At 41.0% G+C, this 26,799-nt stretch overlaps 2 protein-coding genes across 2 annotated transcripts in view; both read left to right on the forward strand.

The window, feature by feature from the left end:
• COL4A6 (collagen type IV alpha 6 chain) overlaps positions 1-26,799 on the forward strand; it is a 349,822-nt gene that overhangs the window by 261,619 nt on the left and 61,404 nt on the right. The window contains 8 exon segments of the mRNA XM_090264056.1: positions 4,793-4,855; positions 5,945-5,984; positions 6,182-6,219; positions 7,187-7,279; positions 8,635-8,688; positions 24,039-24,098; positions 25,175-25,219; positions 25,697-25,750. Of these exon segments, the coding sequence (XP_090120182.1) occupies positions 4,793-4,855; positions 5,945-5,984; positions 6,182-6,219; positions 7,187-7,279; positions 8,635-8,688; positions 24,039-24,098; positions 25,175-25,219; positions 25,697-25,750 (447 nt within the window).
• LOC149991000 (uncharacterized) lies at positions 11,449-12,927 on the forward strand. The gene is given in 2 exon segments (XM_090265187.1): positions 11,449-11,943; positions 12,094-12,927. Coding segments are annotated over 2 exon segments (1,329 nt in total).

The following is a 26,799-nucleotide window of genomic DNA, read 5'->3' on the forward strand; positions in this document are numbered from 1 at the left end:
CCTGTATCAGGATTCCTTTCTTCTTGCTTTATTCCAGAATATATGCTAAGTACCTACTTTCAGCAAAATTCTATAAATGATCCCTGAGACAATGCAGGCATAGTCTCTGCCCAACGCCTCCCCCCATCCCAAAGAGGATGTGAAACACTAATAGCAATGTGGCACGAGATTTACACAAAAGCTTTGAGGAAGAGATGATGTTTACCTAAGGATACATCATGAAAGACTTTATATCTAAGATAAAGAAGGTAGCCTCTGAGAAGTGTGGATGAAGTTTAGGTTGGCTGGCAATGGGAGGAAGCTTTCTAAGCAGAGAGTAGTATGAGAAAAGGTAGGCAATAAACAGGATGTATGCAAGCACACATGCAAACAGAGATGAATGAGTAAGGACCAAGGGAATCTAATCCCCTAGAGCTAAACCACATTGGCTTAGATGGTGTGTTAATTAAATTTGTAGAATAATTATATTTGCTGCATAGCTTCTCTTAGAGATAATTTCCCAACCAATACAGAATGAGGAAACAAGAACTGAAAAAAAAAATGAGGAGAGGCTTAGGAACCTCTGGGAAAACTTCAAATGTGCCAACATCCGAACTATAGGGGTGCCAGAAGGAGAAGAGGAAGAGCAAGAGCAAGAAATTGATAGCTTATGTAAAAAAATAATGAAGAAAAACTTCCCAAATATAGTAAAGGAAATAGACATACAAGTCCAGGAAGCACAGAGAGTCCCAAACAAGCTAGACCCAAAGAGAACCACACCAAGAAACATCATAATTAAAATGCCAAAGGTAAAAGATAAAAAGAGAATCTTAAAAAGCAGCAAGAGAAAAACAGAGTTACCTACAAAGTGGTGCCTATAAAACTATCAGCTGAAGACTTCTGGCCAAGATGGAGGCTTAGACTGACATACTCAGTCTCCCTCTACAACTAGAAAAGAATACAACTACCTCAAAACATAAAATAACTAGAAATTCCAGAAAATAAAACTACACAGAAGTCCAACATACGAAGTTATAAACCAGCGGTGCTCGTTGGACAGGTAGGAAGAGCAAATCGGGCGGTGCTGTTTGCGGTAGCACCAGGGACAGCGGCAGGGAGCAATCCTGGCAGCAGTCGAGCCGCAGCAGCTTGTGACCCCAACACTGGGAAAGGCAGCTCCCGCATTGCCTCAGATGGCGAGACCAGAGGGTGGAAGGACATGGATCCCAGTCTCCCAGCGGAGAATAACGGCAGAAATCCATCTTGGATCTCTGCCCCCACACAAAGTGCCACAGTGCCACGAAAAAGGTTGTGGATCACTACCGGGTCACCGGGTAGTGACAACAAAGCAGCACAGTACAGCGGAAAAGGTTGCGGATTGCTGCCGGTTGCCGGGTAGTGATGACAAAGCAACACAGTGCTGCAAAAAAGGTTGCGGATCGCCGCAGGTCACCGGGTTGTGACAAGTACACAGGCTCCGCCCCCTATAGCCTGCCCCAGAAGCAAAGCAAAATGCAAATCTGTCAAAACGAGGCAGACAACTATAGAAATCCCGGTGACACAGCTCACCAGGCAACAGATGAAGAATTTGACAGACAAACAAATAAGAAACCTTTCAGAGGCTCAATTCAGAGCTATAGTCATTAGGTGGCTTACAGAATTAACAAAAGATTTGGAACAAGATGAGAAAGGATTGAAAACCACTCATACTGAAAAAAACAAAATCACATACAAGACAAGCGGTGAGAGAATAAAATCCAGAGATCAAATCAACAAACCGGAAAATAGAGAAGGAACAGTCAACCAGTGTGGAAAGAGGAAACAGAAAGCAAGGAAAGTGAGGAGAGGATCAGAAACCTCTGGGACAGCTATAAGAGATGGAACATATGGATTATAGGATTGCCAGAGGGCCAAGAAGAAGAACTAGAAATTGAAAAATTATGTGAAAATATAATAAAGCAGAACTTTCCAAACTTGGGGAAGAAAATAGACTTACAGGTCCAGGAAGCACAGAGAGTTCCAGAAAAACTGGACCCAGGGAGAAACACTCCAAGACACATACATTACAATCAAATTGTCAAAAATTAAAGATAAAGAGAGAATCTTAAAAGCAGCAAGAGAGAAGAAAAGAATCATGTACAAAGGGGTCCCAATTAGACTATCAGCTGACTTCTCAAGGGAGACCCTGCAGGCAAGAAGGGACTGGCAAGAAATATTCAAAGTAATGAAAATCCAAAACCTACAGCCACAAATACTCTATCCAGAGAAATTGTCATTCAGAACAGAAAGGCAGAGAAAGTGCTTCCAGCACAAAATAAAGCTGAAGGAGTTCATTAGATCCAAACCACTATTATATGAGATGTTAAAGGGACTGGTTTAGAAGAAGAAGGATCAAAACTATGAACACTAAAATGAAAACTGCATCACAAGAACCAACAACAGAAGCTAAGGAATTGAAACAAGGGCAAACTAAATAGGCAATGAGAGTGGAAAAAGAACTATAGATATGGGGAACATACTGGGGGGAGGTCAGCAGGGAGGGGGAAAAGGGAGAGGGAGGGAGATAGTACAGGAATTAAGAAGCATAGTAGGAGGGAATGGAGTAGACAGGAAGAGGTTGAGAAGAACTATATGCACAACCAATGGACATAGACTAAAGGGGAGGGACTGAAAGGAGGGGACCACCAGGTGTAGGGGAGCAGAGGGAAGGGAAATTGGGACAACTGTAACAGTATAATCAATAAAACATATTTTAAAAAACTTTAAAAAAAGACTATCAGCTGATTTCTCAAAAGAAACTTTGCAGGCAAGAAGGGACTGGCAAGAAGTATTCAATGTGATGAAAAGTAAGGACCTACAACCAAGATTACTCTATCCAGCAAAGCTATCATTTAGAATGGAAGGGCAGATGAAGTGCTTTCCAGACAAAGTAAAGATAAAGGAGTTCATCATCACCAAGCCATTATTATATGAAAAGTTAAAGGGACTTATTTAAGAAAAAGAAGATCAAAACTATGAACACTGAAATGACAACAAACTCATAACTATCAACAACTGAATCTAAAAAATAAATATAAAATCCAACTAAGCAAATCAGAATAGGAAGAAAATCATAGGTATGGGGATCATTTGCAGGGTTACCTGGGAGGTGGAAGTGGGAAACATGGGTAAATGATGCAGGGATTAAGAAGCATAATTGTTTGATACAAAAGAGACAGGAGGAAGTTAAGAATATGTGAAAGGTTGAAGCCAAAGATCTTATATGCATGACTCACGGACTTGAGCTAAATGGGGTGGAATTGCTGGAGGGAAGAGGGGTGCTGGGCAGCAGAGAGCAAAGGGAAAAATATTGGGACATCTGTAACAACATAATCATAAAATATACTTTAAAAATATCTTCTATGTTCTCTTCTAATTTTTCTTTTCAGATGTGTGTTGTTTAATTTCCAAATATTTGGCAACTTTACAGATATCTTCTGATTACTGATCGCTAGTTCAATGTCATTGCATTTAGGCTACACACTCTGTATGGCTTCAATTTTTTTACGTTTGCTGAGGTTTGTTTTATGGTCCAGCACATGGAATTATCTTGCTGAATGTACCATGTGAACTTGAACAGAATATGTATTCAGCTGGTTTGGGATATAGTGGTCTAAAAAAATTAGTTCAATGTAATTAATAATTTTTTTAGCTCTTTTATGTGCTTAATTATTTTTTGTCTAATTATTCTGTTAATTGCTGATGGAGGAATGTTAAAATCTTCAACTGTAACTATGGATTTGTCTAATTCTCCCTGTGGTTCTGTCAGTTTTTGCTTCATGTATTTTGAAGCTCCTGTATTAGGTGAATACACATATAAGATTATTATATCTTCTTGATTAATTAACCTATGGCATCATTACGAAATGCCACCTCTTTATTTTGTGGTAATTTTATTTGTCTTGAACTCTACTTTATCTCATATTAATATAATTATTTTGCTTCCGTTTTCAGTTTTTGCTTTCTACATCACTTTAATATGAAAAGTTTCAAATATAGGGCAAATTTGGATGAATTTTGCAGTGAACACCCTAACCATTAATATATTACTATACTTATTTTATCCAATTTCTTTCCATCTACTCATCTCTATCATCTATCAATCCATCTTATATTTATGCATTTTAAAGCAAATTGCAGAAAACAGTACTCTTACTCTAAATACAACTGCATGACTATCATTAGCTGGACTTCAAAATTTTATAGTTTATCTTTCTATGTAAAACTTACATACAATGAAATATACAAATCTTAAGTGTACATATGATGAGTTTTGACAAATGAACACTCTCGTGTAACCCAAACTCCTCTTAAGGTATAAAACACTTCCATCAGCTTTAAAGTTCCTTCCTGCTCCTTTCTAGTCAATCCCTGTCCCACCTCACCCCAAAACAACCACTATTCTAATTTTTTCATCCTAAATCACTTTTTCCCATTCTAGAACATTATATAAAAGTAGTAATATAATATGTAGCCTTTGGGGTCTGCCTTCTTTCACTCAGCACAATGTTTTTGATATTTACCCACATTATTTTATATAAAAGTAGTTTGTTACATTTCACTATTGACTATTTATCCCACTGTATGTATGTATCACAGTTCATTTATCAAGTTATCAATTCTTGTATCAATGAATACCTGAGACATTTTGAATTTTTTAGTATTATGAATAAAGTTGATATGGACATTCTTGTGCAATTTTTGTGGGCACATATTTTCTTTTTCCTTGAGAAACTGTTCTGCTTTTTTGACTGGTAAAAACTTGCCTTTCTAGGGCCCATGAGGAACACCTGGTTCTCCAGGAACTGTAGGACCTATAGGATCACCAGGATTTCAAGTAAGTAATATAAATCTACCATATGATCATAGAATTCACATGAGTGCTTTCCCCAGGAGGCCATGGATTTAATGTACATCTGTGTAAATGTAGGCTCCCCTAGTGGAGAAAGGCAACTTTCATTCTTGGAGAGTTAAAATGAAGAATGATCTTGTAAGAAGCTATGTGTTGTCTTTATTTATTAGAGTCAATTTGACTATCCACTGTGTGCTTCCAAAGTCTCTTAGTCTAGGTCATCCTAAAGTATAGCCCCTAGTGACAGGTACCTAGCACATCCATTGCTACCATTCACTCCCTTCGGCTATGACAGACATTGCTAATTAATCATACTACCACCACTGTTACCCACCCTGAGCACAGAAGAATCTTCAAAATCTTTTTCAACACTGCACCTTGAAATCCTTTTCAACACTGCACCTTGGACAACTCTACCTCTCTCTTTTTTCTCTCTCTCCCTCTTAAAGATTTTATGTATTTGTTTTTAGAGAGAGGGTAAGGGAGGGAGAAGGAGAGGGTGAGAAACATTGATGTGTGAGAGATACATTGATCAGTTGTGTCTCACACACCCCCAACTGGGGACCCAGCCTGCAACCCAGGCATGTGCCCTGACCAGGAATTAAACCTGTGACCTTTCAGTTTGCAGGCTGGCACTCAATCCACTGAGCCATACTAGCCAGGGCTACATATCTCTTTTTTTGATAACAGTCCTATTTGCCATCACTAGTATAGGAAATTCATAGAGTCATTTATGTGGTTCTGGGAAAGCCCTGCTTCAGATTGTACTCTCTTTAGTGCATGAAATCTCATCACTCCTTAATTTGGTTTAGTGCCATCAAAGGTCACCATTGACCTATTGGGAGGAATGACGCATGAAACCTTCACTGCCTTAACATGAATGTGGTTATTGGGTCAATTTGGGAGGTTTCAAGAAAGATGATAAAGAAACTCAGGGAGAGGAAGCTAGAATTTTTTGCACCAATGCCAGGCTATACCAAGATGGTGGAAGACTTATCCCCAGTGACTCTCAACATGCCCGCATTCTTTTTGGCTGAAACTAACAAGAGCTGTTTCTTTTCATTTTTAATATAGGGTCTTCCAGGCCTCCTTGGCCTCCCTGGTTTTGACGTAAGTATACTTTGTCTTGGGCATTTGGCATCCTACCACTAACTACTCTTGTTTCCCCAGAGATATTCTGGTTTGTTTGATTAAATGCACTTTCTGGTAAAAAAAACAAAAACAAAAAAACCCTGCATTCCAGTTGAAGTTTCTGGAACTTGTTTAGTAATTGAATTTGTTTTTCCTCCCTGCACTTCATGCCCCAGAGAGATATGGGGTTAGGTTTCCAAGGAGACAAAGGAGACAAGGTAAATAGATTTTTGCAAAATACAGTCTTCATTTCATATACTCCAAGAAATATGTCTGGGTATTCCAATGTGTCTGCTTGTGTAAGAAGACTTGACTCTTTGCCTTTGGAAATAAGCATTTTCCACTCCACATGGATACTCTGGTGGGGTCCCTTGCAGGCTGCATGAGCACGTGCCTCACATAAGCTATTGTGGTGCTCCTCCTTTAAAATACTGTAGTCTTCCTGCTTCCTACCTGTGAAATGTGTATGTTTTACAAATATACTGTCTTCAAATATATTTTCTTTTCCTTCCACCTGGGTATTTGTACACTGTGTCACCTTCTCTTTGCTTTTCTTTGCTTTCTTTCTTATCTCCATCCTTCCATATCCTCTTCTTCTTCTTCTTCCCTCCTCTTCCTCTTGCTCTCCCTTCTCCTCTTCTATCTCCTTTCTTTCACCTCCTTAAACATGATTTATCCATTCTCTTTTGTCTCCCTTTCTTCATTCTCCTATTTACCTCCATACAAACTGTATAGTAATTCGGAAGCTTCGAGAGAAATTCCTAAATTTTGTCCTTCTCTCACTTCATGGCTGCCTCATGTAGATTGTACTGCCTTCAAGAGGTGAATCCAACCTCAAATGTTTTAATATAGGCTATATTGCCTCCGCTTTTGCTCTCGGCAAGGATTAGACCAATTAGAGTCTGATCACAATTTCCAAAATGTGGCCATTTACCTTACTGAAACCCCTTTTTTGCTCTTTTCTAAACACCCTTCATGCATGACCATGGCAACCATGAACCTGCAGTTTCCTTCCCACCCCTTGGCACTAATAGTTTTGTTTCCTGATGGACACAAGGGTGAGGATGAAGAAGCCAAAGTAATGGACAGTTTATTTGTGAGTTACAATCCAGAGGACAAACCCGCCCTCTGGAGAAATGGTCTACGTGGTTTCTGCTTTGCTTAATGTTCCCTTTGATCTTACAGGGTGGTGTTGGCCTCCCCAGCCCTGCAGGACCCCCACCATCTACCAGAGAACTGGAATTTATGGACTTTCACAAAGGGAAAAAAGGATCTAAGGTAGTGAACATTTAAGAACAAGAATAGTTAATAAGCTTTTTTCCTATTAATATCAAAGTCCAATTCAAGTAACCACACTGCACTGGAAGGATAGAGGGTTATGGACAATGGATTTTTGTTTGAAAGTGAGGGTGAAGACTTCTTTGTTTTGTTTCTCATGAAAGGCTTTCTAAAACTTGAATTCTTTTAGGTATGGGCATATGAGTGTGCCTAGGTTTTAAGTGAACTTAAGTGATAATTTTTGGGGTTTCACTTTTGCAGACCTGATTATCAAGATGCTAAATAATTTAAAACATATATTAAATAGTTAGGTATTTTCCTCCAAACTCCCAACTTTCTCAATGCTTATGTTGTTCCCAAAGCACTGTGACAGACACACAGGGTATAAATCCTATGTCTTTTGCTTTTTGAGTTATTGTTTTTTAAAGTTGTTTGTCCTTAAAATTTGAACCTGCAAAGAAAAAAAAATATATATATATATATATAGTCACGAAGTGGCAGTAGATGCCCTAATTTACCTGACCTGAACTACCAAGACTGAAGCTTTAGGCCAGTTTAACCAAGATATTCTATAATCTGTATTTGTATATGAGTATGCATATGGGTATATTTGAATGGTTGTATGCTGTTAAGCTTTGTAGATATCTTTCAGTAACCCATATTCCCTTCCTTCCTGGGGTTTACTTAAGTTTTATGATCCTGTGCTTGTGGTCAAGGCCTACAGGCAAGGGAAGGTGTTTATTCCCATTCCTTTAATTTGTTTTTGTGCAAGCAATAGCTCCAGGTCAATCTACAAGTTTAAAGGAAGTATCCATTGATTGGAAACAGTTCGTGAGCATACAAGATTGCCTACATCTCTGATCATACCCAAACTTTATAGAACCTTTTCAGGGCACATATAGGTAAATTAGCATATCAGGGAAAAGCAGATTAAAATGTTATATGTCCCTGTCCAAACTGTAATTGTTACTCTTTTCTCATAACCTGGTATATATTTTTTTGCAGCCTGTAATTTATTACAGGGAGTTACACTGTACAACTTCTTCCTCTGGAAAGAAGAGATGATCAATGTTTCTGTCTCCCAACCTGCCTGGGCATTTGAGATTTTATTTTAGACAGTTTTCTTTCCCTGCCATGGGCCTTGGTTTTTCCCACACCACAAAGGGCTTTCTAAATTATGATATCCTGGTACAGTTACTTGTTGGGGAGCCTGGAAAGTCTTTACCACTATTTGGTTCCCCAATCCTGATACCTCATTGGATCCCCACTGACAAGCCCAAGATACTCAAGAGAACCATCTCCTTTATGTTCACTGCTTCCTACTGCTACTCACTAAGCTTTCTTTGTTTTTCCAGGGGGAACCAATGATTCAGGGCTTCCCAGGTACAAGAGGCCCTCCAGGTCTCCCAGTAAGTCTACATGTATACAGTATTTGACTGAACAAAAGCTATAACAATAGAAGGCTAACAGGGAGACTTCTTCCTATGGTTATTGTACAGAATTCCACCATCTTCATTATTAGAAGGCATTGAAATGTTCTTGTTTTTTGAACCCATGAAACATTAGCATGGTTCTTCATTATACTATATATCTTAGAGGTTATTAATTCAAGCCCCTGGCTGGTTTGGCTCAGTGGATTGAGTGTCGGCCTGCGAGCTAAGTGTCGCTGGTTCGATCTTCCAGTCAGGGCACATCAGAGAAGGAAAACTCTGACTCCAAAAAACCTCCGCTGCCTTGCGGCATACCTCTTCAGGGGAAAGGCTAGGGGAGTAAACCCCGACAGAAAATCCGGAGCCGGAGTCCCTAAGGCGGTTGGACGTTGTAATCAACACCGGCAACTCCTGCGGCGCACCTGAAGCCAAGCTGTATTGACTCCGTCTTTCCCTTGGACCCTTCAGCTGCAAAGAGAGGGGGGGTCTGCTGCATGGGCAACAGCAGACCCTCCATATCACCCTGCCCATGCTCTGTAGCTTCAGCTTCACTGGAGAGGACACTCCAGCGTCATCGCAAGATGTCGATTTAACACGGGAGGAGACAGATGCCGTGTCACTCCCGAGTCGGACTGCACAGCCATTCTCGGCGGTGCAGATAGACTCTTAAGAAGCTACACCATCGTCTCTCGAGACAGACGGCTGCCGACGACGACGATTAATTCAAGCTCTGGAGTTAAAACATACCTAGGCTTGACTTCTGGTTTCATCGGTTTCTAGCTATATGATCTTGGACAAGTTACTTAACTTCTAGAAAAGGACTTTGTACATGCCTGACACTTACCAATTGTTTAGTAAATAAGAGTTATATTAGTAATTCTATATTCACTTTCCTATCTGCCTTTATATCTTAGGCTCTTTCACTCAAGAAAACTTCTAAGGGCCCCTATGTGCTAGGTAGACATTCTGCTAGACTCTGAAGCTACAAGAGTAATAAGAGTTCAGTTAGTAAAAGTCCCTGTCCTTGAAGAGAGTGCATTCTAATGGAGGAGTGAGGGAGGAGACAGACAATAAACAAGGAAAGAAATGAATCAAGAACAAGTTCATATACTTCTGGCCAAGATGGAGGCCTAGACAGACACACTGTATCTCCCTCCACAACTAAGAAGGAATACAACTACCTCAAAACTAGAGACAATCAGAAGTTCCAGAAAATTGAGCTGCATTGAAGTCCAAAAAGCAAAGATATAAAGAATAAATACTCATCCAGACTGGTAGGAGGGGCTGAGCCGGGGCAGAGAGGAAGCTGTGTGGTGGCGGCACAGCAGCAGCAGTGGCAGACCAGTGGAAAGCACAGCAACATGTTTTAAAAGATCAGGAGGAACACCTGGGTAGCGGTCCCAGCAACAAAACAGACTACGCAGCTCAGGGTCCCAGCACCGGGGAAAATAAAGCCTCATTGCTTATGACTGTACAAACCAGTGGGGGTTGGGGCAGAGGCAGAAACTGTTGGTCCCTCAGCAGAGTCCACTTGTTTAAAGGGTCCCCACAGTCCTAGAACATCTTCAGACCCACCCACTCTGGGAACGACGGCCAGGGCAACACCTAGAGAGGCAACAGTCCCGAACAGAAGTGGGAGAAGTTCCTGGAAAAGGAATGAGTGCTGAGCAAGGGGTATTGTTCCCTCTCATACCCCTCCCCCACATACAGCGCCACAACATGGTTAACATGTCACCCTCTACTGACAAATCCCTAAGGCTCTGCCCCTTACAACGTAACAGGAGCAACAGCTCTACCTAAGACATAGAGACAAACAAACACAGGAAACTGTAAAGATGAGGAGACAGAGAAGCATGGCCCAAAAGGTTCCTGTGGGAGAACTAAGCAATGAGGAGATAGCCAACCTAACAAACGAGGAGCTAGCCAACCTAACAGATGCATAGTTCAAAACACTGGTGATATAAATGCTCATAGGCTTGACAGATATGCTTAAGTATGGCAAACACATAAGGGAAGAAGTGAAAGCTATGCTAAATGAAATGAAGGGAAATCCACACAAAACCAATGATGAAGGGAAGGAAATAGGGATTCAAATCAATGATTTGGAACATAAGGAAGAAATAAACAGTCAACTAATACAGAATGAGGAAACAAGAATTTTAAAAAATGAGGAGGGGCTTAGGAACCTCTGGGACAACTTTAAATGTGTCAACATTCAAACCATAGAGGTGCCAGAAGGAGAAGAGGAAGAGCAAGAAATTGAAAATTTATATGAGAAAATAATGAAGAAAAATTCCCCAGATTTGGCAAAGGAAATAGACATACAAGTTCAGATAGCACAAAGAGTTCCAAACAAGTTAGACCCAAAGACGACCACTCCAAGACACATCATAATTAAAATTCCAAAGGTGAGAGGTAAAAAGAAAATCTTAAAAGCAACAGGAGAAAGGCAGAGTTACCTACAAAAGGGTGTCTATAAGACCATCAGCTGATTTCTCCAAAGAATCTTTGGAGGCAAGAAGGGACTGGCAAGAAGTATTCAAGGTGACCTTTGTGGGAAGGATCAGTGACAGCGACCAGAGGAGCTGGAAGCTGGAAGCCTCCTAACTCACCGGAGCACATCGGAATGAAATCTAAATTGTAGCGTAGCCATCGCTGAGAACCACCTGAAGACTAGCTGAACAGAAGGTCCTCTACAGCTACAAAGAAGGAGCCATGTTGAGACAGGCTGATACCATCATGCATCCTTGGGTAGCCTTCATGGGCCTCATACTACTTTGGACAGACACGGTAGTTTCTCAGGCCCGAGTTAACGGAGTGGGGGGTCAGTCTGTCACGCTGCCCTGCACCTACTCAACAACTCGTGAAACCACAACCATGTGCTGGGGCCGAGGGGCATGTCCTTCATCTCAGTGCTCAGATCAGCTCATCTGGACGGACGGACACTGAGTCACCTTTCAGAAGGACAAGCGTTATAACCTACAAGGAATGATTTCGAAAGGGAATGTGTCTCTAACCATAGAGAATGCAGCCCCGTCTGATAGCGGCACGTACTGCTGCCGTGTGGAGCACACAGGGTGGTTTAATGACATGAAAATCAACGTATTATTGGATGTAAAGCCAGCTCCACCTAAGGACACCAGTGCCCCAACAACACCTAGAGTCTTCACCTCTGCTCCTACAATGCCATCACCCACGCAGAACCTCAAGATAGCTCCACCCAAAATTACCAGTGTTCCAGCATCACCTGGGGTCTCTACCTCTGCTCCTACAACTCCAGCACCCACACCAACACCAAAACTTAACACAGGTGTCATGAAATCCAGAAATCTGGGAAGTTTACAGTTCTTCAGTCTTGCTGTGGCTCCTCCTCCGGTCACCAAGGTTGGAACATCACCTAGAGTCTCTACCCCTGCTCCTACAACTCCAGCACCCACGCAGAAACTCAAGACAGCTCCTCTTCAGGTCACCAGTGCCCCATCACCTAGGGTCTTCACCTCTGCTCCTACAACTGCAGCACAAACAGCCGACCTTCTGACAGCTCCTCCTCCGGTCACCAGTGTTGCCACATCAGCTGGGGTCTCTACCTCTGCTCCTACAACTTCAGAACCAACACCAACTCCAAAACTTAACACAGTTCCACCCAAGGTCACCAGTGCGCCATCAACTAGGGTCTTCACCTCTGCTCCTACAGCTACAGCACCCATGCAGGATCTTATGACAGAAACTACTTCATCTTCTCCGAAGCAGGCAACAGAAACTCGGCCTATCACACCACAGGAAACAAACACGACCAGCTCATCATCGAGCTCTTGCCCGACAGCTGGGAACAGCACTGTGACGCAGCCTTCAGATGGCCATGGGCAGAGCAGCAGAAACCACGTGAGCCTGAAACAAAATCCACGGACGAGCAGCAACAAGGCCCTCTACATGGGACTCGCCACAGCGACCCTCATAGCGCTCATTGTTGTGGCTGCCGTGGTCACCAAAAAATATTTATGTGTGAGAAGAAAGGTGTTGCATATAAGCAAGTCTTCATCCATAGAGCTTCTGACTGGAACTTCGCAGAATGAAACTGCTGTGCACTACCAAGCAAATGAGAACGTCTGCTTTGAGGACAGTCCTTACAAGCTGCATTAAGACTCAGTGGCTATCCAAGGCTTTACGCCCTTGACTGCAGAAGATGATGACCAGATCTCACCTGCAAAGCCCTTTTAAGCTCCAGGATGCTTTTTCTGTCAATTTCTCACCATATTCCAACATGTCGGTGATGCTGGTTAGAATGTCTCTAGCTCATCTGTGTGTGGTCAGCCTTATTAGTAATAGGCCCTGAATCTTTATGTGAAACCTTACTTAGTCCTTCTGATCATAGCAGAACTGGCTCCCAAGTATCAAATGAACACTTTAGAATCGTATGTTCTCATTAGACCTTATGAATCCTGTGCCCAGCAACAATCCTCACTGGGTAAACAGAAAAGAACGACCTTGGTCACATAGGGCTTCAAATCAGCAAATCTGACTTGGTACTTAGATGACTTCACTTGGAAGCATTCTATGATTACCTTGTTTTTTATCTTGTTAGCTCCAAACGTTACATTTCTTAAGTCACCCAAGAGTTTCAGATCATGGAGGTATATTGGTTTTTATTTCCTTCATGGGAAAATTAATTCAGTGTGATTTTGCCTTAGATCTTTTTTCATGGTTCTGAATATACAAAGTTTTAAGTGTTTTCCCTGGGACCAGGATGGAGTTTCTAATAGAAGAAACTAGAGTGGTTTTGTGGACAAAGTAGGTCAGAGGAAGAGGATTGATTGCCCTCTGATTTAACCCATGTACACTATTTGTTATATCTGTGCCATAGCTCCTGGCAATTATGTCGGCCACTGTCAGGGAATCTGAACTAATTTTTACAATGACGCAGGGCAGAGATTAAAAAAAAAAAAGAAAAAGGAAAAAGGAAAGGGAGAAATTAGGGGAAAAGTCTTGCTGCCTTCGAAAAGTATAATAGTGTTTTTTGAGAGTATTACTAGTTTCAACTGAAATTCTAAATTGTCCCTGATCACTTTGATTATTAAAATTATTTTGGAAGGGTGAAGGTTTTATTTCATTTCAATGCTATTCCTTTTTCACTACTGAATTAAAATTTTGGTTTTGCCAAGTGAGTTAAACAAGGAAAAAATAAGGATATTCCTTCTTAGTTGTGGAGAGAGAAGCAGCGTGTCTATCTAGGTCTCCATCTTGGCCAGACTCCATCACTTATTTTTTTAGATTTTTTTAAAGTTAATTTTGCTATCATTTAAAACTGTCGAAAATAATTGTCAATAACTGAGAGGAGGAATGGGAGGTATTTTGTTTCTGTAAATTTATTAATCTCAGAGACTTATGATGGAGTTTTATTTTTGATCCTTTGAAACAGTTGAGATTTCATTTTCTAAAATCTGTTTTGGGACATTAGGATGGAGTATAGTTAGGACCATATACTTAAACTTAGGAAATGTTGCACATCTTTAAGAAGCAGCAGAACCAATCTTCCACTGATGGCAGTGAAGATAATTTTGTGACTACGTGAAAGTGAGGGTCTCATATTTTCATTGTATGAACAATCACCAATAAATGTGCTTTTTGTTTTCATTTTGAAAAAAAAAAAAAAAGAAGTATTCAAGGTGATGAAAAGCAAGGACTAAAAACCAAGATTACTCTATCCAGCAAAGCTATCATTTAAAATGGAAAGGCAGATAAAGTGCTTCTCAGACAAGGTAAAGCTGAAGGAGCTCATCATAACCAAGCTATTATCATATAAATGTCAAAGGGACTTATTTAAGAAAAAGGAGGTCAAAACTATGAACACTAAAATGACAATAAAGTCACAACTATCAACAACTGAATCTAAAAAAATAAAAACAAAATCCAACTAAAAAAAACAGAATAGGAACAGAATCATAGGTACGGGGATCATTTGGAGGGTCATCAGCTGGGAGGGGGGAGGGGGAGAAATGGGGAAAATGGTTCAGGGATTAAGAAGCATAATTGCCTGGCTGCTGTGGCTCAGTGGATTGAGCCTCGGCCTGCGAGCCAAGTGTCGCTGGTTTGATTCCCAGTCAGGACACATGACTAGGTTGCATGTCAGATCCCCAGTTGGGGGTGCACGTGAGAGGCAACCAACCACTCAGTGATGTTTCTCTCCCTCTCTTCCTCCTTTCCCCTCTCTCTAAAAATAAATAAATAAAAAATAAACAAATAAATGAATAAATAAATTATTTTTTAGAAAACATAACTATATAACTGTTTGGTACAAAATAGACAGGGGGAATTTAAGGATAAGATAGGAAAAGGTAAAGCCGAAGAACTTATATGCATGACCCATGGACATCAACCAAGGGGGGATAGGATTGCTGGAGGGAAGGAGGGTACCAGGCAGAGGGAATCAAAGGGGGAAAAATTGGAACTATTATAACAACATGATCAATAAAATACACTTTAAAAATATAAAAAAGAATTAAAATTTAAAAAGGTAAAATAAAACAATGAAGTGTTTAGAAAAAAAAGAAAAACAAGTTCATATAGTGTTAAAGGATATAGAAGATAAAAGAGTAATGCTATGGAGTGTAGATGGGGAATGTGTTGGGCTTCTTTGGACAATGGTCAAGAAGGACATCTCTGAGGAAGTGCATATTATGAGGGAACAAGTCACATGAAATCAGGAAGATTGTTTTTGGCTGAGGGAATCAAAAGTATGAAGACCCTAAGTTTGGAAAAAGTTCAGAGCCTTTGAGGAACAACAAGAACTTGGGTGGATGGGAGCAGAGTGAACAAGTCCAAGAACCAGGCAGAGAGGAGCCAGATCATGGAGACATATATAGGTCAAATATGGCTTTTATGTTAAATGTAGTAGAAAGCCATTAGAAGGTTCTGACTTGTATTTTTTATATTTTATTGATTATGCTATTACAGTTGTCCCACTTTTTCCCCCATTGCCTCCCTCTTCCCAGCACCCCCCAGTCCCTCAAGCAATTCCCGCACCATTGTTTATATTCATGGGTCATGTATATAAGTTCTTTGGCTCTTCCATTTCCTATACTCTACTTTACATCCCCATGGCTATTCTGTAACTATCTATCTGCACTTTTTAATACCCTCATCTCTTCATCCATTCCCTCACACATCCCTCCCATCTGTCAACCATCAAAAATGCTCTCTATGTCCATGATTCTGTCTCTGTTCTTGTTTGCTTAGTTTGTTTTTAGATTCAATTGTTGATAGATATGCATTTTTGTCATTTTATTGTTCATAGATTTGATCTTCTTTTTCTTAAATAAGTACCTTTAACATTTCATATAATACAGTATTCCCTCTCTTATCACAGGTATTATGTTCTAGACCTCCCGCGATAGGTAAAAATTTGTGAAGTAGGAAACTTACATTTATTTTAGTACTTATATATATTTTAAGACTTTATAAACCCTTCCCACACACTTATAAACCATTCCCAGTCCCTTATTAACCTTTCCCAGTCCCTTATTAACCTTTTCCACACTTTTACAAACACCACTTATGTTCTTAAACATATTCTACACTCTTAAACCTATGTAACTTTAACAACATACATATACAGTACTGCAGAATCCCGCAATATAGTGAAAAATCCATGATAAATAATTAACTATAATATTTTTTAAAATCCCACAATACAGTGAGGCCGCAATAAGTGAACTGCGATATAGAGAAGGACTACTGTAATCGTTTGATGATGATGAACTTCTTTAGGTTTTGTTTTGTTTTTGTTTTTGTTTTTTCTTGTCTGGGAAGCTCTTTACCTGCCCTTCCATTCTAAATGATAGCTTTGTCAGGTAGAGCAACCTTGGCTGTAAGTCCCTGCTTTTCATTACTCACTTTGAATATTTCTTGCCAACTCCTTATAGCCTTCAAAGTTTCTTTTGAGAAATCAGCTGACAGTCTTATGGGAACTCCCCTGTAGATAACTAATTTCCTTTCTCTTCCAGCTTTTAAGATTCTCTCTTTGTCTTTAACTTTTGGCATTTTAATTTTAATGTGTTTTGAGTGTGCCTCTCTGCATCCCTCTTGCTTAAGACTCTGTATTTCCTGGACTTGTATATCTTTTTCCTTCACCAAATTAGGGAAGTTTTCTTTCATTATTTTTTCAAATAGATTTCCAAATTCTTGCTCTTTCTTTTCTCCTTCTGGAACCTCTTTGACCCAAATGTTGGAACTCCTCAAGTTGTACCAGAGGCTGTTTATACTATCCTGATTTTTTTATTTTTTGGATTATTTTTTCTTCTTGTTGTTTAGATTGGTTAGTTTTATTCCTTATGTTTCAAATCATTGATTTGATTCTCAGCTTCATCGACTCCACTGTTGGTTTCCTGTAAATTCTTCTTTATTTCAATTAGTGTACTCTTTATTTCTGACTGGATCTTTTTTTATGCTGTTGAGGTCCTCACTAAGTTCCTTCAGCATTCTTATAACCAGCGTTTTCAACTCTACATCTAATAGATTGCTTATTTCCATTTCATTTACTTCTTTTTCTGGAGTTTTGATTTGTTCTTTCATTTGGGCCATGTATGTTTGTCTTCTCATTTTGGCAGCCTCCCTGTGTTTGTCTCTATGTACTAGGTAGAGCTTCTTTGACTCCGTCTTGATATCATGGCCTAATGTATGAAGTGTCCTGTAGGGTCCAGTGGCACTACCTCCCCTATCACATAAGCTGGGTACTCAAGATCCACCCTTTGTGTGGCCTGAGTATACCCTCCTCATGTAGTTGAGACTTGGTTGCTGTTGGCAGATCAATGGGAGGGATTTACCCAGGCCATTCAGCTGTAAGGACTGGCTGTGACCACTGACCACCAACATCCACCTTCCGTGGAGTATCAACTGTGCATGGTCAGGTTGGTGGTGCTCCAGTGTGGTCTGTAGCTGTTCACTGGGTGCACTGGTCATGGGGTTTCCCGAGTGGTGCAGGCCAATGTGAGCCCCTACCTGTGTTTTTCCCGGGGCCACCCTGTCTGAGCTATAAAGCAATCTGAGATAGCTGCTACTTGTGCTGGGCTTGGAGATTCCCAGGCAAAGCCAACCTGTGAATCTAGGCTGGCTTCTGTTAGTGTCAGGTCTGGGGCTCAATGAGGCCAGCTGTTGCTTGTTTGATAGGATTTAGGAAGTTGAGAAGCATGAGCCAAGACCAGCCATTCATATGGCAAATCAGCTTGGGTGGGCCATAAGTTGGGTAGGGTGGAGTCTCTGGGAATCTCCAAGGCAGGTCAAAAAGTGTTACCCAGGTTAATGGAGTCTCAGATATGGCACCAGCTTGCCAGCTCTGTGTCCCTGCTGGGTGAGGGTCCCAAAAAGGAACAATGGCCTCTGCTTGCTTTGATGCCAGATGCCTCAGCCTCTCCCAATACACCACTGGTGCCCTTTAAGCCATCACCTGCGCTGGAGCTCAGAAGGAGTGAGTCTGAGTAGATGAGTTTGTGTGTGGGTTCTTTAAGAGAACTGCTTGGGGCTCCAGCAATTTCTTCCACTGACTCAATCCTCACTGGTTTTTGCAGCCAGAAGTTGTGGGGACCTGTCTTCCTAGCACTGGAACCCTGGGTGTGGAGGCCTGGTGTGGGCTGGGACTCCTCACTCCCAAGGTATCTCTCCCAAATTTTTATCTACTACACATGGGTGAAGGAGCATCCTGTTCTGTGTCTGTGCCCCTGATACCCATCTGGATGAATGGAGTTTCTTTAATTCCATGGTTATTAGACTTCCATTCAACTCGATTTCTGACAGTTCTGACAGTTCTAGATGAGTGTTCTATATTTTAGTTGTAATTTTGATGTAGTTGTGCAAAGAGGCAAGCCATGTCTGCTTATGCCACTATCTTGACTGGAAGTGACTTATATTTTTAAGATTTTTCTTGGAGGGAGGCAAGAAATGGGGAGCAGGTGTGAGGCAGCACACAGAGACTATTGCAACAGACCAGGCAAGAGATGGTAGTGGCTTGGACTAGGGTGATAACAATTGAAATAAAGAGAAATGTATGGATTCCAAATTTAAAATGTTTAAACTTCTTTTATGGAACATTTTAAACATATACAGAGTAGAGAGAATTGCATAATGATATAATAGTTACCATCAATAGTTACCAATTCATAGCCAATCTGAAATGAATAACAGACATATCATTTCATCATAAGTACCTCAGTATTTCTGATAGGGGATCTTTAAAAACATAGTGACAATATCATCATTAGTAATTAACCATTAGTAATTACTTAATATCAGTTAATAAGTCCTAATTCAGATTTACAACTGTCATACATATATGTGTGTGTGTGTGTATTTTATAATTAATTTCCACATTGGAATTAAGGTCCAAATGAGACCTACAGGTTACATCTGGTTGATATGTCTCTTAAATTGTAAGATGTATTTTGAAGAAGAAGCTGACAAGGTTTTCATGGATTGGGTGCGGGGGTGGGAGGGAAATGGATGAATCAAAAATGAATGAGCCTGCTCTTGCTTGCTGGCAAAGTCGGGATGGATGACTGGTCCTTCTCTATAGTTCTTTGAAATAGTGTCTCCCTGGGTGGCCAGAAAACAAAGCCAGTACAGCCACTGGCACAGGTTGCTTTCATGGTGATCCCTATTACTCTCTATCTCATGAGTCAGCAAGGAAGAGAACCCCGATGTTGGAGACAGGACACCTGGACTTCAGACTCAGCTGAAGTTCTGGGACTTTTTTCAAGTCTCCAGGCCTCTCTATATCTGTAATAACAATGGACTTATCTGTTGTTTTGAGGCCCAACTTTCAATGTATGTGAAGTTTCTTAGCAAAGTATAAAGCTGTGCTGTCCAAAATGATAACCACAAACCACATATGGTAGTGAGCCCTTGAAATGTGGTTAGTCTTAAATTAGATGTGTTGCAAGTAAAAAATACACACCAGATTTTTAGAATTAGGTATGAGAAAAAAATCTAAAATATCTCATTAACAATGTTTACTTCAATGTTGAAATAATATTTACCATATAGTTTGCTAAATAAAATATTACTAAAATTAATCTCATTTATTTTACTTTTTTAAAGTAGCTACTTGAAAATTTAAAATAACATAGTAGCTCACATTATATTTCTATTGGACAGCACAGATATAAAGTACTTTACAAGTGGGCTAGGGAAGATGGTTTACATTTCATATAGATTCTAGTCACCTCACATGCTGCCTGTGAGTAAGCAAGGTGGGCTGGGCTTATCTCCTTGTACTGATGAAGAAACCATGGCTTGAACAAATGAAGAGAATTGTCCAGAGTCACAGAGCAAGTTATTAGCAGAACTGAGAAAAATTCAGCTCTCTTCAGTTCTAGCCAACTCGGGGCTCCCCCCCCATACCATACTGCCCCCTACAGTCCAGTTTGTTTTTGTCATTATAGTGGTAGATTTTATGCTCTCTGGTGTTAATGGTTTCACTAGCTCACACTCCCTTTCCCCTCCCATTCCCTTCCCGGGTCTACCTCAAAGGATTCCCCCTATTGCAGTTTCACCATGTTCGCTTTTGTCCTGTAAGAGGAAAGACTGGCTGACAACAATACAGGGTGATAGATTGTAATACCATTTCAAGCTCAACATTTTCAGTGTTTTGCAATGTGGGCTGAAAAATAGAAACCCCAGTATACTATAAGCACATCCAAGCTGGAAAATGCCTCCCTTTGTATAGTACAGTGTATTTTCAGAGGGTGGGAATAAAAAATCCAGAGTTATGAGTTCACTTTAGCATAGATTTGATGTCCAACCCTCACCAAATCATGTAACTCCTTCACTCCTAACATCTCTACATGCTTAATGGAAATGTTCATAGGTATCTTATGTGCTCATGACAGAAAAGTTGTGTAATATTCTTAGCTTTTCATAGGAAACACACTTTTCAAACCCAAAGCCCTCATATAAGCTTTCAAGTATCCATATAAGACAGTGCAGAAGATGCAAGTCTAGGGAATCCAAAATGTTCCCTTTAAGCATTTGTTTCCTTTCCATAGGAGTCTAAATCTTCACAGGAACTGCGGACAGGTAGTCAGCCTGACAGATTTATTCCTCATGTTTTTTCTCTTGCCCCTTGCAGTGACCAAATATCTCTGATTTTTTTTTTTTTTGGCTCAGTTCCAGCTTCATATATTTCAACATTGTCCCCTGGAGTATACTCACACATGTAAGCCACAAGTACTCCCATGGGGATTGTCACAATCATACACACCTGTGTGCTCTGTCCAAAGCACCAGCAAACACACAGTAAGGCAAAGTGAAAGAGATGAGGGGACAGAGAGGAAACTGGCAAATCCTGAGGTACCTATTGAGTGGATCTGAGGCAGCTACTGGGCAGGTGGGGTTCTCCTTCAGTTGTACACTAGGCTTTCCAGGCATTTCAGGTAGGTCATTTGTGGATAGAGCCCCAATTTGCCAGACTTAAGCTAGGCCCTGGGCCCTGGTGCCCCAAGGGACAATAGCAGCACTGTGATGGGACCAGAGTTCAACAGACTCCACTTTCCTAACCTCTCAAGTTTCAACTCCCAAGTCACCTTTGCAATGCCAAGAACAGATTTCTGCAGTTTAGCTTCCAAAATATTACCACAAATCCTTCCCCATCCCCTCCCCCAAAACCTCCCTTCCCTTATCATGCTTCAGCCTTCCTCCTGCCTTCCCCAGTTAGAGAAGCCCTCTTTGCTGTGGAGGGGTGTCTAGCCATGTCCATTGCCTTCATTGGGTTTGGGGAGAAGCTCAAGCAGATTGTGACTGTGTGGTGGCCTGCCATTCAGTGGAGCATGTCTCTGAGAACCGTGGACAAAGTGTCTCTCACTGGGCAGTAGGCCTGATACCCCTTGGTTTCAGCCTAGTATTCACACCTTGCTTATTTCTTTTTACTGTAATCATTTTTAAATTTTTACATCTATTTTTAAATTATAGTTTACATACAACATTACATTAGTTATAGGTGTACAACAGCCATTAGACAAACATGTGTATAACTTATGAAGTGATCACCACCATAAGTCTGAAAACCATCTGTCACCACAAATAGTTATTACAATATCATTGACTGTATTCTCTACGCTATACTTTATATCACTGTGACTAATTTTAGAACTCAGCTTCCCTTTTTGTTGCACTACCCACCCCACCCTGATCCAATGACTATGTCATCCATCCTTATTGTTGGCCAAGTGACTGAAATCGAGTTATTTGCAGAGCCACTAATATCCTTGAACTAAAAATACCAGGATACCGGGCCCTGGAGAGCAGTTCTGTAAACAGCCAAGATAGTGCTCTAATGAGGTTTTCCTGGCCAACGGTGAGAAGGTGTGAGGATGCGGTGGGTACAGGACAACTCATGAAGAGGACTGGCTGTGACGGGGCCAAGTCCCAGTAAATCTTGTAAGAACAGCTTGTTCAGGGCCCTGTACGGTACCTCCCTGTGCTGGAGACAAGCTGAGCCTACAACCCAATATCTTGCAAGTTGTCTATTTTGTATTGGCTTTAACCCACACTCACAAATTCCTTTCTTTGTTCCCTTTTAAAAAAAAATAATTTTTTTTGTTCACATTGTAATGAGGGTTCTCAAACCTTTTCTCTAAGAAAGCAAGAGTCCAGAGGCTCTTTCTGCCTCCTGAAGAAGGATAAGATCTCCTTGTCTTTACAACTGTGGTAAGATATGTAGGGTTGGGGGACAAAACACAGTTCCTCTACATTCCTTCACCTTTTGTAACAGTTTTGTTCTCTGGGTCATTATTCCATTTAATTCAACAAATATGTGTTGGACCACCTTGTATGTGTTCAGCCTGCAGTAATGGACCTTGAAGGAGACAGAAGTTAGTGTGATATCAACCTTCTACTTACAAATTTTCATATATAACACATCTTAGCATGAGCTGCCATAACTTCCATGGACAGGACAGAGAAGGGTGCATGAAGTGCTTGACTTAAGAGGCCAATAGACACATTCATTCCACCAGGTGGCAGCATGCATTGGTTTCCAATTTGAGATCCAGAACTAAGATTTCAGCTAAGTTTGCATTCAGTTTGACCCACAGGTTTTCAAAAAGAAATACTATTTGTCATGAGGTCTGAGCTATTTGACACACAACTACAGATGTATAGAAAGACAATAGGAACCGAAGCGTGTTTTGAATCTGACTGTTCACAGATACACATTCTCCCCCAATAAAAAAGACAACAAAAATAACCCATATTAAAAAACAAAAACAAAAAATCTAAGGGCTATCCAACCAGTTTTTAGTACCCATGGGGATGCTCTTAGTATACAAGAGGAATAAAACTGTAAAAACTACAAGCAGGATTGGAGCAGTGCCTTCATAACCAGTTGAGCCAGGCCACATCAAGAGGACAACAGGTACTGTGAGGCAAAATTTAGCATCTTTCACAAACTTACATGTAAGAAAGCTTCACTGCCTCCTTTACTCTCACAATAAGCTTTAATGGCATTTGCCAAAATCTATGTTCCAGAATGTTCAATTTAACCAATAACAAAATGGCCTCAACACATTTTGCTCTGAAAGTCTTTATCCACTTAGGTAATGAACTCTTCTATATCTCAAGACTCAGAATATACTTGCCTTGGACCCAGAGTGGAGGAAGCTCTTTCTCACTCACTCTGATTTTGGGATTTCTGCTTCTCCATAAAAATCACCCAGTCATGTCCATGGCTGTAAGCCCTCACCACTTGTGAGCAAGGCAAGAGGGGTTGGAAACTATGTCACAGTCCTCTTTGGCCTATAGGGTTCTAGACCACACCAAGATGGAAAGACTTCCCACTAAGAGGGATATTTCACTCATTATATCTCCAGAGGGCAAAAGCTCTTCCCTCTAGTGTTGACCACCAAAGATGAACACAATTTTCTATTTGTGAGTCAAAGAACCAAGCTCGTAGATGGTTTCTCATGGGAAGGGCCCTGGAAATCTGACAACCTGGCTGTCTCATTGATTCTGTAATCCACGAAAGGTGCTTAGCCTTTCTGAGTGTTAGTCAACAAGGTCAGTCAGATATTTCATCATTTTTATGCTGTTAGTCCATGTTACTATAACAACATGCAATATTGTTTGGGGGAGAAGATATTACTTCTAGAACCAAAAGGATACCTTGAATGAACAGCCCAAATTATATTCAGGCCCTATGTACTTCAGGCAGTGACAGGAGACTCAGCATGGTGAGCTTCCCCAGTGGGACAGTGAAGCTGGTTTGAAATTACCTACTTGTTTTGGATGGTGCCAGGAGACCTATGAGAAAATGAATGTAATAAATTATGGTTTCCTTTTTCCTTTAGGGATTTGGAACTGCTGGAGAAAAAGGAGAAAAGGGAATTCCTGGTTTGCCAGGACCTAGGGTAGGAACCTGTAATGTTGCTTGCCTGGGTCTGTTAAGTCACTTGGTCTGTTATTTCCTGTTTGCATCCTTAATCAATGTAACTTTACGGCCACCTAAGCTTCTCTTCTTTCTCTTCCTCAGCCTTCTGGCAGCCCCATAAGACTACCTTCTCTCCACTTTACCCCATTCCCTTGACATAGTGGCTCCCTTGAGTAAAGAATGTTGTACCCTCTATACTCGGTGAATACTCAGCCTATTTACTTTCCTTATCCTCATGTATAATCATCTTCTGGGTTAAATAATTATGTGACTGTTGTCTTGCTTTCATTTCATTCTATCCTGAGGGAATGTGGGCAAGGGTGGGAATTGGGGTGGGGGGGTGTTGCAGGAAGGGAAGAAAGAGGGCCAAGTGCAATTTTTATAGAAGAGAAACCAGCCTGGGAAGTTGTAGAACATAGTGATGTTTCCAGTCAACAGTTTCCAATAATAATATCACTTCAAGTGGAAAAATAACTGTTAGCCATTCTCATCCTTAGCTTCATGCACTTGGATCTTAGGCTGTAAGCAATTGGCCAACCTTAGCTTTAAAGTAGTAACATTTTAGAGAATTGTGTTTTTAACTTTGTCATGAAATTTGTTAAAGAGTCTTTTGAGTATTCAACAATGTTCATCCATTACCCTGCCATTTCTTTCTCTTCTTTTCTCTGCTCCCTTGTCTTGAAAAGGCATAATCACCAACAAAGAATGCATTTGGGGTGAGAGACAAGCAGCCCTCCCACCATCTATTTAAAAATTTCATGACTTGGAACTAAGGCAAACTAAGGATAATACCACCCAGCCCTTCTACCAAATTCCACCTAGTACTTAAAATGTTTTTCATTTATTTAGCTCTTTAAAAATGTTTTTTGTGGCTATTCAGCCTGATGAATTAGTGCTTATAAAGAAGTCATTAAGCTGTGTCTAGGAACATTGTTTTACCTGCTTTTAGGAGCCGCTAAATCCTGAACTCAGTGGGATAATTTTGTTATGTACGTTTATTGGCTTTTTCTAGTGTGGGCTATTAATCTTTCTAAGGTGCCTCTTTTCTCTTTACAGGGACCCATGGGTTTAGAAGGAGATGAAGGACCTCCAGGAAGTCAGGTATTTTGGTTAATATCATTAAAGCCTTAGTGTATAAAGCCTAAACCAAAATGTTCCATCACTTTTCTTAACATGGCCATCGATCCAATAAGAAACATTGCTTATAATGCAAATTGTCTACCTCCCTTTGATTGGTATAATCAAAACCACTCTTCTTTGTGCCCAAGAAGATGAGCATCCAGTGTCAAGTTTGGTGCCATGCCATGCCATGATGCAGTTATACTTCTTTAACATGTTATGAGTACCTAGCAAGGCCAGCCTTTTTGTATTGATCTCTAGCCTTGTTGTCCTTGTAACTCCAAACATGCAAGTTGGCTACCTAGTGTACCTCATTGCCTTCTGTAACAGAATCCAGAGTCAAGTAGGATCCATACATACCCTGGAATGCCAGCCAATGTCCCTGTGCTGTTTGCTCTGGACCAATTCAAAGACCAGCCGCTCTTAATACAACTTAGTTGTAACTATGTTCTGTCACAGGGCAAGAAGGGGTCCTCGGGTTTCCCTGGACTGAATAGATTGCCAGGAATTAAGGTAATGTTGTTGGGAGGTGAAAATCGAGGACTGGGGAGGTAGAAGTGTGAAGAATTACCAAAAATGCTATTTTGCCCATTCAGGCTACTATAACAAAATATCACAGACTGAGTAGCTTGTAAACAGCAGAAATTTATTGCTCACAGTTCTGGAGACCAGAAGTCTGTGATCAGGGTGCCAGTATGGTTGAGTTCTGGTAAAGGCTTTCTTACAGCTTACAAACTGCCTAGTTTTTCCTGTTTCACATACAGTGTAAGGAGAGAGCCAGCTCTCTTGCGCCTTTTAAAAAAGGGCACTAATCCCAATCATGGGGCCTTTGCCCTCATGACAGAGTCACCTCCCAAAGACCACACCTCCTAATACCATCACCTTGGGCATTAGGTTTTCAGCATTAATTGGGAGGTGGGCATGAATATTCAAACCACAGCAAATACCTACATATTAAATGAAGTATTTTAAAAGTATTTTTACATTTTATATGTCACCCTTTTCACATGAAATACATACATCCTACTTTAATACAAAAAGCTGATGAACAGGACTTCCGGCCAAGATGGAGGCTTAGACAGACGCCCTAGGTCTCCCTCTACAACTAGAGAGGAATACAACTACTTCAAAACAAAGGATAACTAGAAATTCCAGAAAATAAAACTACACGGAAGCCCAACATATGAAGTTATAAACCAGCGGCGCCCTTTGGGCAGGTAAAAGCGAAAGGGGGCGGAGCTGTTTGTGGTTGCACCTGGGACAGCGGCGGGGAGAACAACCCCGGCTGCAGTCGAACCCCCGGCAGCTCGCGACCCCAATGCTGGGGAAAGCAGCCACCACATCGCCTTGAACAGTGAGGCCCAGGGGGGCGGGAGGACGGATCCCGGTCTCCTAGCGGAATAACTGTGTGAATCCATCTTGGACCCCCGCCCCCAAAGAAAGCGCCACAGGGCTGCGAAATAGGTCGCGGACAGGCGCCGGTCGCTGGATTGTGACGACTACACAGGCACTGCCCCCTACAGCCGGCCCAAGAAAACAAAACGCATCTGTCAAAATGAGGC

Source organism: Furipterus horrens, unplaced genomic scaffold (genome assembly GCF_987537825.1).
Source record: "Furipterus horrens unplaced genomic scaffold, mFurHor1.1.pri manual_scaffold_17, whole genome shotgun sequence".
Lineage (NCBI taxonomy): Eukaryota > Metazoa > Chordata > Mammalia > Chiroptera > Furipteridae > Furipterus > Furipterus horrens.